Source organism: Saccopteryx bilineata, chromosome 7 (assembly GCF_036850765.1).
Source record: "Saccopteryx bilineata isolate mSacBil1 chromosome 7, mSacBil1_pri_phased_curated, whole genome shotgun sequence".
NCBI lineage: Eukaryota > Metazoa > Chordata > Mammalia > Chiroptera > Emballonuridae > Saccopteryx > Saccopteryx bilineata.
Window position 1 is genome coordinate 29,786,478 of NC_089496.1, and position 19,184 is coordinate 29,805,661.

General features: G+C 38.1%; 1 protein-coding gene across 1 annotated transcript in view; it reads left to right on the forward strand.

Annotated features, from left to right (window-relative positions):
• Positions 1–17,718, forward strand: part of NXPH1 (neurexophilin 1) — a 319,365-nt gene extending 301,647 nt beyond the window's left edge. Inside the window, exon 3 of the mRNA XM_066238915.1 lies at positions 15,792–17,718. Coding sequence (XP_066095012.1) covers positions 15,792–16,553 — 762 coding nt within the window. The 3' untranslated portion in view covers positions 16,554–17,718. The remainder of the gene's footprint in view (positions 1–15,791) is intronic.
• Positions 17,719–19,184: the final 1,466 nt, after the last annotated feature.

The following is a 19,184-nucleotide window of genomic DNA, read 5'->3' on the forward strand; positions in this document are numbered from 1 at the left end:
GCAGATTCAAATTAAGAGGGATCATCCTTGCAGTCTGTCTGAAGAACCAAGATTACTTAGCACAAGATCACTTCACTTAGAAATGCATGTCATCACTGTTTAAAACTAACTGCCACTTTGAAGAAAACATAAATCTCACACCTTCCTTTAACCTTACATCAATCTATGACATAAATATTTTGATTAGATGCAAATCAATGATACTTGTGGAATATGCTCTTTAATACTGTACACATTTCAATACCACCTTGTCAATTCTGACGTGATTCTCAGCACACATGGCAGCTCATTGTTCTCTGGTTTCCTTGAGTGCTCTCTATTGGGAACACTGGCTCTCCTGGCTCTCAGCAGGAGGGTGGCCCCCAAATACCCTTGTCTGTTAGATAGTGAAAAGGACTGTTGCAAGTTTTCTAGAAAGAACGAACATGCAGATGGACTTGAAGTAAAATGACTGCCTTGAGGTGATTTTTGAAAATTTTAAAAATCCTCATTACTTTACCTGACAGACTTCAGCTTCAACTTAGTAGTTTTTTTGTTTTTTTTTTTTTACAAGTCTTCTAAAAATAGAGATGAACAAAGCTTTTGGAGACGAATATATATCACTTTCTCTTCTCAAGAGCGAAGAATAATTATTCTCTCTGTGTTATAATTTGCTTCCATGATAACCAGTAATGATGTTTCCCTCATTTTGATTCTCTGGTCCTTCAGAGCAGTTATGTTCAGATTTAAGTCTTGGAAGGTCTGAGTATAGGTTTGTGTACATGGTTAACACAGGGGACCCTAAGCTGTCACTGTGATGCTCCGTAAGTGACTCAGCATTGACGAATGCTGCCAAATTTTCATATCCCTTTCTTCTGCAAAATGAAAAGACTCTTTAGAAATGATGAGCCAGTTTCTTATTTTGAAGTAATTTCTGGAGCTTTGGTTAACCCTGAAGCAGACATCAAGTACCAACTCTCAATAAAAGGAAACTTAAATGCCAGAAAACCTTCGCTACAGCTTTAACACTGCCCCTCGCCATCTTGGGAACTTTAGGTGAATGATTTCAGCTCTATGGGACTTACCATCCTAACTTATAAAATAATTTCCAAGGTCCCTTTTAGCTTCAGATGTTTTATAATTCCAATTCAAAAACAGTCATAGATTTTCACTCTACAGGCACACAGCAGAAATGTGACAGTCATACTGTATTTATTTATCCTCTATCACTCTAGAGGAATGCCAAAAAATGCCTTTAAGACTCATATATTTAATAATGTTTAAATTTGTACCGTTAATGGACAACTTTACAGCTTAGTTCTGAACCTTTGTAAACACATCCATAAAACTGGTTGTATTACTTCACATTTATGAAATCCCCCACTGCATTTTTTAAGCAAATGGCCACTTATGCAAAGAAATAGCATAACATACGCCTAACTGCCTATTACACAGCAATTACTATTTGTCAATAAAAATGTCCACTTGAATAGTACAGAGAAAATGCCCTGGAAAGACTTGTTGGAGAAACCTGTTTGTAGACACCCATATGCATTTTCTTTTATTACAGTCTTAGGATAAAATTTCTGGAAATTCAAAAAAAAAAAAAAATCCAGAGGATAGCACTAACCCTTTCACCACTTGAGAGACTACACTTATCATTTCATTAAGCATTTCTGATGTTTGCCAAATCTCCAAAGTACAGTTATGTTCGTATAGGCATTTTTGTTCTATTCACTTTTCACGTTTATTTGGAGATGCTTAGTGTAACATTTCTGACTGGTTACAATGGCCTAGAGCAGTCACTCACTTGTAGTATATCATCTTTTCTCTTGCATCACTGTGCATGTTTACAGAATTACACAAAGTCTCCATGTAGGCTTGCAATATAAACACATTTATCTATGCAAGAAAATAAGGTGTTTATCTGTGGTTGGAGCCAGCTTATCTACAAAAGGATATCATTATGTGTGAGGAGGCCATCCATTCAAACATGAATTTATTCATTCAGTTAATATTTGTAGAGCACCTACTTGGAACCTGGCATTTTATAAAGTGTAGTAAACAAAAATCCTGACCAATGTATTAGATGGAGCCACCATGAAGATGGCAGTTTCAGGGAAATAATATGGATAGATGGACGGTAAATAGATATAGATAGAGGTAATAGAATTACTTTTATGAACAAATAGTACAGGTTGCTCTGAGAGGATCAACCATTATGTGAAAAAGAAGTTTAAGCTGGGCTAGAGAATGAGTAAGAATCAGCTAAGTGAATGGGAATGGGTAGGAAGGATTCCAGGATGGGGAAGCAGCCTGTGCAAAGGCCCTGAAGTCAGATGAAAGGGAACATATAAAAAAGTCTACTGTTAACAGAACTTGGAGGCCAAAGGGAAGAGTAGCCCAGATGAGGCTGGAGAGGCAGAAATATGTTGCATTGACCTAGACTATTCCCTAAATGCATAAATTTAAGTACATTAGTCTTGAACACCTCCTCTGTCGGGAATCAAAGCCTCAACTACAGCTGCTTTAGTTGGCTATGACTTCTGTGGTACTTCCTTGAGCAACAGTAGTTTTTTCCTGCTCTCTACAGCTCAGAGAAGTGGCTTCCAGGGTCTTCATGAGTCAGCAGTTACCATCAAGGTTACTACTGGTCTGTCTTTCCTCAAAGAGTTCTGGGGCCCTTGGTGACACAATTCTGTCTGACTTCAGAACCACTAATAGAGGCAACTGTCAGATGTCCTAGCTGTGCCCTCTAGTGGTAGCCCGAGTATTGCCCTGCTCAAGAGCTGGGTAAGTCAGCTTCTCCAAATTTGCAAATAAGCGTGGGAAAAGACAAACACTGGAAGGAAGTTCTACCCTAACAGCGTCCTCTTGCGGTTTCCTGTGATAGCTTCAACCCACATGTTCACAGCAGCCCAACCCGCTAAAACTTCAGTAAGTCATTTTAGAGTCCATTAAAAACCAAAGGGATCTCAGAGCTCGGACTAGCACATATTTTCATCCAACTTCTCTCTTGTGACTGAATTCCCTTAAAGCATCTGCAGTCATTTGGGGTCTGTTTGCTTCATTTTTTAGATCCACCTCCATCTATACTATAATCGTTGGTTGAATATCCTTCTTTGATTTAGGGAAACTGTTTACTTAATTCCCTTCATAACAAAAAGAGAAAAGTCTTTCTTTTTGAGCCCCAGGCACACCATCCAGTTTTATATCTGATGAGCTTAAAGCCACAGCACCTAAATCCAGGAGTCATCATGTTGCTTGTCTATGAGACCTTTCTGCATGCACACCCTTTTATCTTGACACCTAACTTGTTGGTGGGAGATTCCACATGCCACGCTTTAAGACATGAGGAACAGAGGAGAGGGTGGCATCAAAACCCAAGTGAGATCCAGCTCAGACTGGTGGACAGCAGGTACATCTGGCTCCAAAGCTGGCGGTAACTGGATAAGAGATCTGTGGAGGACAGAGTATGTTTACCCAGTGCTAGGAATCCTGCAGGAAAGAAACAGAAGGTCAAAGTATACAGACCAGTTTTCTCATGGGAGGGGCATTAGAAAATAACAGGTTGGTTTAAGAGCTTTCAAGGGAATTATTTTTTCATGGACATTGTTAGTACCTTTGAAGTTCCCTCAGCACATCAGTTGTGTCTTCTCTGAGCTGTGGTTAAGTGCCATGTGGGGCCTGATGCTGTGCTTTTATCACATCTTGCTCTGGCTAGGCCATGGCCCAAAAATATTTACTTACCCACTGTCATAACTCACACTCCAGCATCAGCAAGCTTTGATGAAAGGGTGACAGGTTCACTCACTGTACTAGGTTTCATCTCTTCTCAGACCATTGGAGATGTCTCGTGTGGAGGTGCTGCATTGCCGGGATCTCCGTCCTCGCTCACATTTCCGGCTGTTGTCTGGCTTGTTGTCCACCCTGCACCCAAGAAGCTCTGAGCAGTGTTCGCGTATGATAGCTTGATCAAGAAGAGGGCCTAGAAGAATTTTTATGAAACAATTCAGCATCTAAATGACACAGGGATATTCCCTTGCAAACCAGTCTCTATCACTTCAGTTGTGTAAGGATTTCTTACTTCGTGTCTTTTGAAAGGTTTCCAGATCAACCTCTGGATAATCAAAGGTTACCAAGCATATTGTTTCTAAAAATTTCAGAGTTGTTATTTCCTTAGGAATTTGAGCCCCTATTGGATTAGGTATACTAATATTACTATGCCATATGTTTTCATATACCATTTCTGTGTATGAGAACATACGTTCAGATAATTTGCTGAAAATAAGGTTAGAAGGTGAGTCAGTCATTCCTCATTTGGCCCATTCTACAGAGCTATGTGTTTTGTTTGACCTTAAGATGCTATAAATTTCCACTAGCATCTACATAACAAGACTTATTGTGGATGGACAGCCACTCATATTTATCTCTGATTCAGAAGGAAAGACCCTGCTCTAACCCAGCTATTTCTATGTTTATCACATTTCTCTTTTCCTTAGAGATGCCTAGATTTACAGATACATTGAAATCTATCATTAATAAAAGAATGATGCCAAAGTGGCGTTGTTTCAGCTAAGAAATAGTGTTTCAACATGTTATTTTAAACATTTTGTTTATTATTATAATTACATACCCTAGGGCCCTCATATGACATTCTCCTCACACATTTTTTAAATGAAAGTAATATAAAATACTAACAACAACAACAAAAACAAAAGTAACATTTGTAATGCAAACCTGGGTAATCTGTAATTATGTTTTGAGAGAATGAATTAAGTAGGGCTATATGGAATAATAATTCTTAATTTCTCATCAATATTGCCTATATATAAAAATTGATGTGTATATTTATATGTTTACAAAGTGAGTATGGGGGGCAATATTTTCATAGGCCAAAAAGTTCAATTTCTTAGTAGCAGAAAAAATAGTTACAGTTTTTCACAAGGCATATTCCCGTGTGCCCCCACCTCCTCCGCCCTATGGTTAAAAAACCAAGACCATTTTCATTAAGAGTACCTATGGGGAAAATAAATAAAAGGAAAATCTAATTATTATGCTTGTACAAACTTGTGAGAAGCTCAATTATCCATGACTCAGAACCAGTCTCCAATGCAATAATGTGTAGAACAGTCTCTACCCTATGTTCAAAGTAAACCATCCTTCATGGGATCATAAGAGCTTGTGGGATAAACACCTTAGCTTTCGGTGGATACTTCAAACTGGTAGAAACATACCATGTTTCTAGTTCCTGAGGATGACATTCAATCAATGTCCAGGCTGGTCAGAATGTCTTCTCCTGCCTGACCTATGGTGGTGCAGTGGATAAAGCGTCAACATGGAAACACTGAGGTTGCCGGTTCAAAACCCTGGCTTGCTTGGTCAAGGCACATATGGGAGTTGATGCTTCCTGCTTCTCCCCCTTCTCTCTCTCTCTTTCTCTCTCTCTCCCCCCTCCTCTCTAAAATAAAAACAAAAACAAAAAAAAAATAGAATGTCTTCTCCTAAAGTTGTTATGTTAAAGAGAAATTATCACCCACATTTGCCAGTACTGATTTGTAACGATCATTGGGGTTCTCCTACCACCATGTTCTGTGAAAGATGACCATCGAGTTGTTACAGTTATACTAACTTTTATCTAAGTTTGTTTGGACCATTTGGGCAGATGTAATGTCACCAGTCAGAAGACAGGAAGAGAATGGCAGTGTGGCTTCTGAAAGCCTTCCTTTTCTTTTTCTTTCAGGGTTCCATAACCTAGCTAAGCACCATTGCTTTCATATGTTGAACTCATACTATTTTCCGCATTTTATATGTTAAACCTTTTATTTTATCTCAATGAAAATTCAATGACTGGCCCTGGCTGGTTGGCTCAGCGGTAGAGTGTCGGCCTGGCGTGTGAGGGACCCGGGTTCGATTCCCGGCCAGGGCACATAGGAGAAGCGCCCATTTGCTTCTCCACCCCCCCCCCCTCCTTCCTCTCTGTCTCTCTCATCCCCTCCCGCAGCCAAGGCTCCATTGGAGCAAAAGATGGCCCGGGCGCTGGGGATGGCTCCTTGGCCTCTGCCCCAGGCGCTAGAGTGGCTCTGGTCCAGAGCGACGCCCCGGAGGGGCAGAGCATCGCCCCCTGGTGGGCAGAGCGTCGCCCCTGGTGGGCGTGCCGGGTGGATCCCGGTCGGGCGCATGTGGGAGTCTGACTGTCTCTCCCCGTTTCCAGCTTGAGAAAAATACACACACAAAAAAAAAAAGAAAAAAAAAAGAAAATTTAATGACTGAAGTATTATCTTTACTTGGAAACTGAAGAAAACGTGGCCAGAAGTGGGTATCTGTGACAGAGTAGCAGATTTTCGATTTAACCCTGTGGTCTTTAATGCAAAGCCCATTCTCTGAGTTTCTATGCAATACAGCCTTCCAGCACTTACTGGGTTAAGGGAGAGGCAGGAAATTTCTTTTCTGCATTTCCATTGTTAATGCAACATTGATGTTCCTGGAGCACTGCTTTGTAGCAGAAAAAAAGAAAAGATGTATTTTTGATGTATTAAAACACTAACCCATTTCCTCTGGCTTATCATATAATACAGGCACTCCAGAAGTGTCAATGAAGTACAGCCTCTGAGCTTGAAAGAGAGAAATCTCTGAGGGCCATATGTCCTCCCTCCCAAATCTTGATTGTGACTAAAGAATCAACAAACTTTCAGTATTGAAATAGGTGTACTAAAAATATAAACCATACAGGCAATTTATTGAGTGCTTACTCTATGCTAGGTACTCCCACCCCCAAGTTAAAAAAATGGCATAATATAGAAAACACATCCTTGAAAGAATTTATAGTCCTCTTGAGGAAACTTTGTATCTGCATGTTTTTCTCTATACTAGTTAAGAAAGGGACCAGAGAAAGCATGGGCACACGTAGCCCACCTTGTAAGACTTTATAGTGCCCAAAGAGGATATCATAAAATTGCAGCAAGAGAAATATAAGATGTAACAAAGTGAATGAAAAGATGACTAGATATCATACCCAGGGTAAGCTTATGGCCAATAAAGATATTTTTTTGGCATGAACAACTCATATAGTTTATCCCCTGTGAACTCCTTCTAAAGGAATCACGCAAATCGTATACACCCATAAAAATGAAAATTCAACTCAAGAGAAGGAAATGAGGCATCTGAATCAACAATGAGCAGAAAAACCAATGGAATCAAGGCTGAAAAATAACTGTGGGCAACCTGACTATGGGAAAATGTAATAATTAAGGATCTATCACAAAAGGAATACAAAAAGGGGAAATGTGATACATTCATATTACAGAATTCTATATTCCCATTTAGTAAAGATGATATTGATTGGGAACCTATAAGATGAAATTCATAAAATATGACCCTCTTTAGGTAATATATTTATATATGAAAAAAGTGCTGAGAATATTTAGAAATGAAGTATTGATAAATTTTACGTCTGGACAGATGGGCTGATGATGAAGACGGGTTTTTATGTTTTACTTCACATCCTATAATGCTTTGATAAGCATGTATGACGGTAGGACTGCAAGATTAAAAGGACATACTCTCTGGAGTAACTAAGAAGTAGCTCTTTTCCTTACCAGCAGGGATCTTTGATAAGCTTATTTTGAGCTTTCATATTCCCATGTGTAAGCTGAAGATAACAATATTGACCTTAAAGTTTGTGTGTGTGTGTATGTGTGTGTGTGTGTGTGTGTGTGAGAGAGAGAAAGAGAGAGAGAGAGAGAAAGATAGGTAGCAGCTAGGAAGATAGGTAGATAGATAGATGATAGATAGATAGATAGATAGATTTAGAATAAAAATCTAAAGCCATGTGTAAAATGCTAATTACAATGTCTGTAACACAATATGCCCTTAACCAGTAGCAGTTAATAGAATGCAACATATATTCAACACAGTGAATCATGAAACTGCCAAAATGATGTTGTAATCACAGGGCAAAGCCATTTTGTTGATAAGTTATTCACTGATGAAAGATATTACTTAAGTATCAGGTTGTTTAACACTTTTATTTGGCTTCAAGTATTCATCTAGTTGATGGAATAAAAACATAATTTTCAAAGCAATTTGAGATTGTTTATATTGAACAGTAATAGATCAACAGTAAAATGTGCAGGTTGGTAGAAATTAGAAGGCACCTTATTGCCCTTTTATATAGTTGAAGTGCACAAACATCTGGCGATACCGCTTATTGGAGATCGTATAGGTGAAACCATGTAATTTTTATATAAAATCTCATAAGGCCAGGAGAATAATTGAGGTGGCAATGAAGTTGAGGAGTGGTTAATGTCCAAAAGGGGTGTCTTTCAACAATATTTTAAAGGCTAACATGTTGATGTTATGATTATAAACCTATATTAAAAAGATATTAGAGAAAACAATGTGAAAGTGTGGTCCTAGGATATATACAGGAATTAGGTCCAAGAATGGCAAGTCTAGGTGCTCACACTCCCAACATCCATGGTGGGTAATCTTTTCTCCATAGTTTTTCCCCAGACATGCTCCCTTTGTCTACAACCCTGTCTTTGTTTATGGCTGAGAAAAATGACCTTTTCCTTTATACCTGGTTAGCAGGTTTTCAAAATAAACATATACTTTAAAATGTATATAGCTCATCATGTTAAGGATTTTTATTCTTCTCGGCATTTCTAAAACAATGAGACAACACATACGATTTGTGGAAATGGTATCACTGAATCAATGAGCCAGCTCCTTTCAAAGGGGCATTGGCCACTTTTGATGTAAAACATTACATTCAGTTAGGAAGTATGGTATATTTGGTGTCTTCATTATTATATTATAAGAAAAATTATCATTAATTGTATTAAAGGGTTAATGATGCTTTGCCCTTTTGGAGTGGCATTCAGTTGAAGTTGTCAGGTTTTCCTTAGTAGACCTCATTATGCCATATCCCACCCACTTCTGTTATCACTCAAGTGCACTGAGATCTAAGCATCTTTAGGTGACTCTTTTTTTTTAACTTTATTTAAAAATTAACTTTAACAGTGTGACATTGATCAATAAGAGTACATAGGTTTCAGGTAAACATTTCTACAGCATTTGAACTGTTGATTATGTTGTATACCCATCACCCAAAGTCAAATTATTTTCCATCACCTTATACATGTCTCTCTTTACTCACTTCCCCTGCCCCAACCCCCACATCCCCCTCCCTCTAGTAACCACTTCACTTTTATGTATGTCCATCAGTCTCATTTATATATCCTACCTATGTGTGAAATCATACAGTTCTTAGCATTTTCTGATTTACTTATTTCCCTCAGTATAATGTTCTCAAGGTCCATTCATGTTTTGGTAAATGTCACTATGTTATTATTTCTTATGGCTGAATAGTATTCCACTGTTTATATATATATATACATATATGTACCACATCTTCTTTATCCTATCCTCTATCTAGAGACACTTTGGTTGTTTCCATGTCTTAGCCACTGTGTTCACAATGCTGAGATGAACATGGTGCATGTGTTTTTATGTACCAATGTTTTCAAGTTTTTGAAGAAGTTAACCAGTAGAGGAATTGCTGGGTCATATGGTAATTCTTTTCTTGATTTTTTGAGGAATTCTCATACTTTCTTCCATAATGGTTGCACTACTTTACATTCCCACCAACAGTGGATGAGGGTTCCTTTTTCTCTATAGCCTCTCCAATACTTGTTAGTTTACCTGTCTTGTTGATAATAGCCAATCTAATAGGTGTAAGGTGGTATCTCATTGTAATTTTGATTTGCATTTCTCAAATAGCTTGTGAACATGAGCATCTTTTCATATATCTGTTGGCCATTTGTATGTCTTCTTGGGAGAAGTGTTTGTTCAGGTCCTCTCCCCATTTTTTATTGGATTGTTTGCTTTTCTGTTGCTGAACTTTGTGAGTTCTGTATATAGTTTGGATAATAACCCCTTATTGGAGCTGTTGTTTGCAAATGTCTCCCATTTGGTTGGCTGCCTATTTGTTTTGCTGTCAGTTTCTTTAGCTGTGCAGGAACTTTTTAGTTTGATACAATCCCATTTATTTATTTTTGCCTTTACATCCCTTGCCTTTGGGGTCAAATTTATAAATTGTTCTCTACAGCCAAGGTCTATGAGTTTAGTACCTATATTCTTTTCTATGTAATTTATTTTTTCAGATTTTATATTTAGGTCTTTGATTCATTTTAAATTAATTTTTTTGCAGAAAGCCAAATTGTAGTCAAGTTTCATTCTTTGTATGTGGCTTTCCAATTTTCCCAGCACCATTTATTGAAGAGGCTTTCTTTTCTGTATTGTGTTTTTGTTTGTTTGATTGTTTGTTTATTAATTAATTAATTTATTTATTTTTGTGAGAGAAACAGATAGGAACAGACAGACAGGAAGGGAGATAGATGAGAAGCATCAATTCTTCATTGCGGCACCTTAGTTGTTCATTATTTGCTTTCTTATATGTGCCTTGATGGGTGGCAGGGGAGGCTACAGCCGAGCCAGTGACCTCTTGCTCAAGCTAACAACCTTTGGGTTTAAACCAGTGACCATGGGGTTATGTCTATGATCTCACGCTCAAACCAGTGACCCCACACTCAAGCTGGTGAGCCTGCACTTAAACCGATAACCTCAGAGTTTCGAGTCTGGGTCCTCTGTGCCCCTGGCTGATGCTCTATTTACTGTGTCCCCACCTGGTCAGGCTACATTGTGTGTTGTTGGCTCCTTTGTTGAAGATGATTTGTCTCTATATATGTGGTTTTATTTCTGGGCTCTCAATTCTGTCCTGTTGGTCTGTATATATATTTTTCTGCTAATACCATGCTGTTTTGATAATCATGGCTCTGAAGTATAATTTGAAGTCAGGTAGTATGATACCACCAGCTTTATTCCTTTTCCTCAGGTTTGCTTTGGCTATTTAATTTTTTTTATGGTTTCATATAATAGATCACTCTTATAAAGAAATTCTTTTAATATGTTTATAAAATCAATGGTACAGGGTATTCTGGGTGAACCATAAGGTTTTCTTTTACAATGATATTGTTTATTCAGTAGGGCTCAAAATGTATTTCAATTTTATGTGTATAGTTATTAGTTTCAAAGATGAAAGTTTTTAAGATGTACAGCAGAATGAGAGAATGAAAACAGCAATTAATTCCTGATTGCATCTGGGGGCAGATATATTAGCTAGTTGTTCTTTCCTCTCATTTTGCGATTTTGCGTTATCTCTTTGCTGCTATCCAAAGTAGCTTTAATAAAGTGGTTTCAAAAGTCAAGGGGCTTCTTTTTAAGTTCTTTTTCTTGGATTTTTTTTTTCTGAAGTTGGAAACGGGGAGTCAGTCAGACAGACTCCTGCATGCGCCCAACCAGGATTCACCCGGCATGCCCACCAGGGGGCGATGCTCTTCCTATCTTGAGGCGTCGCTCTGCCACAATCAGAGCTATTCTAGTGCCTGAGGCAGAGGCCACAGAGCCATCCTCAGCGCCCCGGCAAATTTTGCTCCAATGGAGCCTCAGTTGCAGGAGGGGAAGAGAGAGACAGAGAGGAAGGAGGGGGGGGTGGAGAAGCAGATGGGTGCTTCTCCTGTGTGCCCTGGCCGGGAATCGAACCTGGGACTCCCACACACCAGGCCGACACTCTACTACTGAGCAAACTGGCCAGGGCCTTTTTCTTGGAATTTAAGTGTCACCCATGCTTGCCTTTCTTCTCCTCCTTTTCTTTTAGTTTCTATACTATTATTTTTCTTCAGTTTTTCTTTTTTGTCCCTACCTAGCCTGGCACTTCTTCTGTCTGTCCTTAAAGTATGGACATTTCTTAAATGTTGTCACCAGGTTTCTTCTTTATCTCCATGCTCTGTCTGCACGGTACCATCCACTCATACTACCAAATCAACATTCCCACCCTCTCATTTCTCCAGACCTTTGGACCCATCTTACAATTGTTCTTTTAAATAAATGTCATCAGAATGACTTGCAGACCCCTTAATGTTCAATGTCCCTATGAGATTTAATTTTATTTTTCAGCTAACTTGTTACTTTTGTATCCCTTACAGTGTAAGCAAACTCATTAACTTTTTCATGTTCCTGCTTAGCCAATAAATCATCAAGTTGAATTAATTCTACCTCTGAAATATCCTGGATAACTATTTCTTTTTCTTTTTCTCTGTCACTGCCTCTGGTCAAGATCATTGCCTTTCTCAAATAAGGTATTGCAATTAGTTATTTAACTGGTCATTCTCTCTTCAAGATCTCTTCCTACCAACCTACCCTTCAAAGTCTATTCAGTGATTGTTCTAGAGCCAGGGAAATCTACTAAAAAATCAAGAGAGAGAAAAAAATTTAGTGATTCCTTATTACCTGTAAGACAAAGTTTAAATGCCTTTACAGAACCTTCACAATTTGATCTTAGTGTACCTTATTCAAGTTCTGTTGAGTTCTTACAAGTTCATTTTCAGTTTCTTCTTCTTATCCATGCTCCCCAAGGCTCAGAAGTGAGGAGCTGTTTTCCAGTCTTATGTTTGACATGTCCTTCTCAATTCAGTTTATTTTTTGAACAGTCTCTGTTCCTTATGCTTAGAAGAATTCCTCTAGTCTACTCTATCTGTTGAACCCCTCAACCTCTTTTATCTCTGAGATCTGAGAATCATCTCTTCTGCTACATCTTCTTGACCTTTGAACTTTGACCATGCCTCCTAGAATGTTGTACATGTTGTTGGGCACATTGCACTGTTATTTGCTTAATTGATTCCCCCATTAGACTGTGAACTTTTTGAGGGTGAAAACTATGTCTCATTTACTTTTTTGTATTCTTGTTATTTAACTCAATATCAGCAGAGTCTCAGTATATAGGTATTGAGTTAATAAAACAACATAAATTGGTGTTGCTTATACTGACAGGATCTGGCAATTTTCCTAAGGACCCTTTCTGGTTATTCATGATTGATCTTCTCTTTTAGACATTGCCCTGCTCCTCTGCGAATCTACATGGAAGGGAAGGGAAGAGAGAATAAAAATATTAAGATATTGTTGATTACAGCTAAAACCTGCTTTGATTTGTACCCAAACTGAGATGTTCCAGAGACACTGCTGGAAGCCTTTTCCATCATTCCATTGAAGGCAAATAAATCCATTGCATCCTGGAGTTAAACAATTTAATAACTGAAATTGTGCTCATCCTTTGTTAACTTAAGTTTTACTATCTACTCAACATTTTTTATTTTTTGGTTGTCACAACAGCACTTTCAAGAACATACACTTGTTTAAAATTGTTTGCTTTAGGTTTTAGTTATGTAAAGAAAGATGATTTTAGAAAAAAGCATTTTTGCTCTCAAATCCTGTTATAAATAATTCATTTGCATAAGATATCACCAGGTGAAATTCGGAGGATGATAATAGTAATACGAGTGTTGAACACTCAATGTAGTTCAAGTAATGTCTGTCTTTGTGCTATAAAGGGACTATTTTATTTAATTCTCACAGCAGCTCTGGGAAGGGTTTTATTCTCCTACGTTTTAGAAGAGAAAAACAGAAGCAGAAACATGTTAAGCATCTTGCCAGCCTCATACAGCTGTTAAGGATCTCAGCCGGGATTGGGATCCAAGCAGTCTGAATCCAGGGCTCACTCCCATAATCACTACAGCTGTGGAGAATATAATTTACAACTAAATTCCTATTCTACCTGAAAGACAGAGGTTTGTCTGCCTGCCACCATCTTACATTCTTTTAAATATGTTGGTTCTTCTTCCCTGAAATCATGTCTCCTACTTTCACATTTATTTTTCTTTCTTCCCCCATATGCTCCTGGTAAATCATACTCTAATTCCCCCTTGCTTCCTTCTTTGGGACGATGTGATGACTACTTTGTGAGCCAGTGCACTGTGGATGTGTCTCAGCACAGCCTCTCTCATTGATCAAGTGTGTTGAAGCTGACATTCAAGTGTCAAGCTGATACTAAATGTATGCCTGTGTTTATTCTTCTTGCCACTCATAGAACAGCAAACTATGTTAGGCCAGGTAAAAATGAGAGAGTAAGATATATATATATTTTTTAAATGTCTTTTAGATTAGTCCATAAACCTATAGGTTGCATTTAGGGCAGTGCTTATTTAATTAGGTGAGTATATATTTGGATGTTTGACCAATCAATTAGATTTTCAGTGAAACAAAACAAAATAAACACACACACAGACAGACAAAAAAATAAACACTAAACAAAAGATATGTATATGCCTTAGGTCATTCAGTCCTCATAGCAACCCTATGAAGTGGGCACCATTGTTACTCTTTATAGATGCAGGAAACTAAGGCAGAGGGAGGGTAAATGACTTGACCAAAGACATACAACTGGGAAGTGGCAGAGCTAAGTGTAGGTCCCAGAAAGACTGCTTGACCCTAAAGGTTATGCTCTTACTCCCTAGCAGTTAGGATGGGTCCTCCTAGAATAAGTGCTTGAGTAAAATGCTATTTTCAGGCCAGGGTTGTACGCTACTAACAAGAGGCCTTTGCAGCAGAGTCTACAGAGAGGTCCCTAGAGTGCAGCTTTAATTCCTAGTGGGCCCACAGCTCTCCAGAAATGACCTCTCATTTTGAGAACATTTTGGAAGGAGACTAGAGGGTTCAATGAGGCTGCTGAGTGGTAGCCAGGTTCCTGTCTGAGGCAGGATTCAGCACTGGTTCTGAAGGGGCTATAGTGACTTACTATGAAACATGGCTTGTTAATGGGCAGCAGGGGACTCTCTTCAACAGGCTTCCCTAGAACAGTCAGCGCTACTGTTAAAGGATGTATCTGTATGGGATGGTTTGGTTCCTGTGAGTCCTGACTGTGTTGCCTTCTGTCCTGAGCCTCTGTGTCAGGATCAGAAGTCATTGCTTTAACTTTAGACCAATGAGGCCATTTATTTATTTATTTACAGAGGGGCTGCTATAATGACAAAGCTTATATAATTATGCAAATGCAGATTTTGCTATTTGATGAATCAAATAGATTTAGAGTTCCTCAAAACCCTAGGCTAGTTGGGGAATCTCATTCTTTCTAAAGAGATAATAACGGGGTCTCATGGTAGAACAGTTTCTAAATGTGACCCTCACAGTCCAACCTAAAGTGACCTATCTGTCATAGACCATATTTTTTTTTCTTCCCTAGATTGACAATTATGTACAGGACATTATGTATTAGATGTCTTCATTTATGTCCCTTTTCCTAAACCACATTTTAAAACCCTTAAGATAAGAAAATTATGTTTTATACAATATGTCCCTTACTTATAATAGGTGATAATAAACATGTAATTTTGTTTTGACCAGTTAGAATATACCGGGGTCTCTTCACAACATGACTGGGATGTGGACTAACAAAAGGTTATGGGATGTTGGTTGACATATTTTAGAGAATTATACAGTTTTAAGCTTATGGTCATTTTGAAGTAGAAAAATATAATGAATTTTAAAATTTTATTTAAAAAGTATTAGAAGTTGTTGCTAAGAAGTAATTATTTGAGTTTATTTTTGAATTCAATTTGCCTTATCTATGTTAGTTGGCCTTTTGCTCATCAGAGCCAATGTTATTATCACCTTTCAATCTCATTTAGTGATTTATTTTGTTTTTTTATCCACCTACACCTCCTCTCTTCCATCATTATATGTATATAAAAATAGAAGTGATATTTTATTTCATATTAATAATCACTGGCCTGTTGCTGAGGGTAGTTTAAGAAGAAGTGTCCTCACTTCATTCTGAGTGTCTTTGAAAGGGCTTTGATCTGTGTGTTGAATGTCATCAGAAGCGGAGATGTAAATGCCATTTTCTGTTCTGTTTTCAGGTCACATGTGCCAATTTAACAAATGGTGGAAAGTCAGAACTTCTAAAATCAGGAAGCAGCAAATCCACACTAAAGCACATATGGACAGAAAGCAGCAAAGACTTGTCCATCAGCCGACTCCTGTCACAGACTTTTCGTGGCAAAGAAAATGATACAGATTTAGATCTGCGGTATGACACCCCAGAACCTTACTCTGAGCAAGACCTTTGGGACTGGCTGAGGAACTCCACGGATCTTCAAGAGCCTCGGCCCAGGGCCAAGCGAAGGCCCATTGTTAAGACGGGCAAGTTTAAGAAAATGTTTGGATGGGGTGATTTTCATTCCAACATCAAAACAGTGAAGCTCAACCTGTTGATAACAGGGAAAATTGTAGATCATGGCAATGGGACATTTAGTGTTTATTTCAGGCATAACTCCACCGGTCAAGGGAATGTGTCTGTCAGCTTGGTGCCCCCGACGAAAATAGTGGAATTTGACTTGGCACAACAAACTGTGATTGATGCCAAAGATTCCAAATCCTTTAACTGTCGCATTGAATATGAGAAGGTTGACAAGGCTACCAAGAACACACTCTGCAATTATGATCCTTCAAAAACCTGTTACCAGGAGCAGACCCAAAGTCATGTATCTTGGCTTTGCTCCAAGCCCTTCAAAGTCATCTGTATTTACATTTCCTTTTATAGTACAGATTATAAACTTGTACAGAAAGTGTGCCCCGACTACAACTACCACAGTGACACACCATACTTCCCCTCTGGATGAGGATGACGCAAGGTTGAGACTGAAGCCTGAGGAATTAGAGGTCGTATGACAGGGCTGTTACCTCAAAGAAGGAGGTCACATCTGTTTCCTGGAATGTGTCTACACTGCTGCTCTTGTCACCTGGCTGCCAATACGCTAGTGGAAAACAACCCGATGTAATTTCTGCCCAGTCAGCTTCATCTCTCAGTAGAGTTATAAATCAATCACCCCAGATTTTAAAGCCACACTTGAAGACATGCTCTCATACATTGATGTACACAAACACACACTTATGCACATTTCAGCTTGCATCTGTCATGATTCCTGTCGGGAGGGTTCTCATTGTCTGACTCATAATGGTTGAGGATAACATGTCATCAGGAGAAAGGATTAACCAAACAGTGAATGGTTTCTAACACTTGCTGTTGTGGAAATCTCTTTTAAAGTCTTGAGTACATGCTAATCAATAGTCCCCACTCATGCATTCTTACTGCTTGGAGTAGCTGTACTGGTAAATACTACTGTAGGAGTATATGCTTGTTAAAATGGAAAAAAAATATGTCTTTAGAGCTCAGTATTCTTTATTTTATGAACAACAACAAAGTGTAGTATCTTTTTTCCAGCATACAGTAGGCACATTCAAGGTGATACAAGATGGCTCTTTTTTTTTTTTTTTTTTTTTTTTTCTATGGAGGGAGCCTGTTCTCAGTAAAGATGAGCAAACATTTGGAATTTACATGTGGGCAGACACTGGTTTACAGCTTTCATCACCAACTATTGGACTTTTGCAAAGTTGAGACCAGCTAAAACTGCTTAAAACAAGTTCTGATCATTATTTAAGAAGGGAAATGCCTGACAGACACCATGTAAGTTATAAGTGTCTGTCTTATCTTTACTACACATATTGTAACAAATTCAATATCCTAGTCTTCATTTGTATGAATGGTTTGTACTGTACATAGTTTAACCAAGTGTTATTTGAGCTGCTTATTAATATTAACTTGTACTTGTCTCTCTGCTTGTTATTGGTTAAAAAAGAAAAAAAAAGGATATGAGGAAACCATTTTATCAATGTAGCTGTGAATTCCATTAAAAAAAAGAAACTTAATGTACAAAGCATTTATTCAGCTCAAGTATTGTTGAACGCTATACATATACAACATTACAGTCTGTCTGTATTTAGATATTTTATTTCTGGACAAAGTGAAATGTACATAAAAATAAAATGCTTAAGGTTGAGTTTCAATATGTACTTGTGTAAGATGATGATTTAAATAGTTCTGACAAGAAGAATGTGTTGGAATATCCTCATTGTTTTACATCTCATATCTTTAAATTTGTACAAAACTATCTAAATTGCTATTAGTTTCTCAGTCAAAACAACTTAGGAGTTTCCATCTCAAGCCTGGAAAACAGTTGTGGCATATAGCGCTGCACACATTTTTTGGTTTACTGTCATACTAGTTATTTAAGAATACCAAAAAATCAATGACCATAAGAGATAATTGAGATCTCTTAAATTAATTATAATTACTTGTATTTTTTCTGTTGTATAGAGTTTTTAATCTAGCAAGGCGATTGAGAGTAAGATAATTATTTTTTTCATTAAAAGAAAGTCAAGTAGTCTGAAAATTGTGGCTGACATTCTACTGTAATGACTCAACTCAACTGAGAAAGTTACAACAGTAGTGGAAGGCGTCAATGCTCAGTTCACCTGTACCATGTGAGATCAACTTATCTACATGCATTGTTTATGGACATTAAACTTTCTTTTTAAAAATAATGACTGCATTCAATCCCAGCAAAATAAACAGAAGAAGGTATATGTAAGGTAACTCATTTTTAAAGGCATGGATTGGGGATTATGATATGAAGAGTTTCAAAATTCAATCAAAGAAGGCAAATAGGGAACACCAATCCATACTTACCTTTTCTTCATGCTGCATAGGGATAAATATGTTTTCATGTAGAAAAGAACAGAAGGCACTACAGGAAATCGCAAATCACATAGTTCTGAAGTGAGAACTCAGTAACTGATTTAACTAAAAAAGAGCCTTCAACAGCAAATCAAAGATTTGTTACATGTCCATCTCTCAAAATCTCTGATATAATTAGGCAATCATTTCCATCAATGTATTAATTAACAGGCTCTCTAGGTGACTTTCCCCTCCCCCTTTCTCCCAAGCACAGTTTCCTTGCCTCTCTCTTTTTCCTGAGTTCCAAGAGCTCTTCTTTTGCCTCTGTAACTTGTTTCCTGAGCCCATTGCTTCTAGGGTTCACTTCTTCTACTTCTGTGACTTAACATGTAAACCTTCTCTTATAGTTTGAAAAAGAAGAAACGGACTCTGTGGCGCAACAGGCAAGAAGAGCTTCATGAGTTTCAGCTGCTGGACATATTTTCCACAGATAAACCTGTTATTCTGGGGTTTATTTATCAAAGTGATCGCTTAGGAGTTTGTTTTCTCTTAGCAAAAAGGTGAATAAATGAGAAGGGAAAAACAATTTTGGAGGGGATCATTTGATTGGTGGACCATGACTTTGGCCTAATCCAGGGGTCCCCAAACTATGGCCCGCGGGCCACATGCGGCCCCCTGAGGCCATTTATCCGGCCCCCGCCGCACTTCCGGAAGGGGCACCTCTTTCATTGGTGGT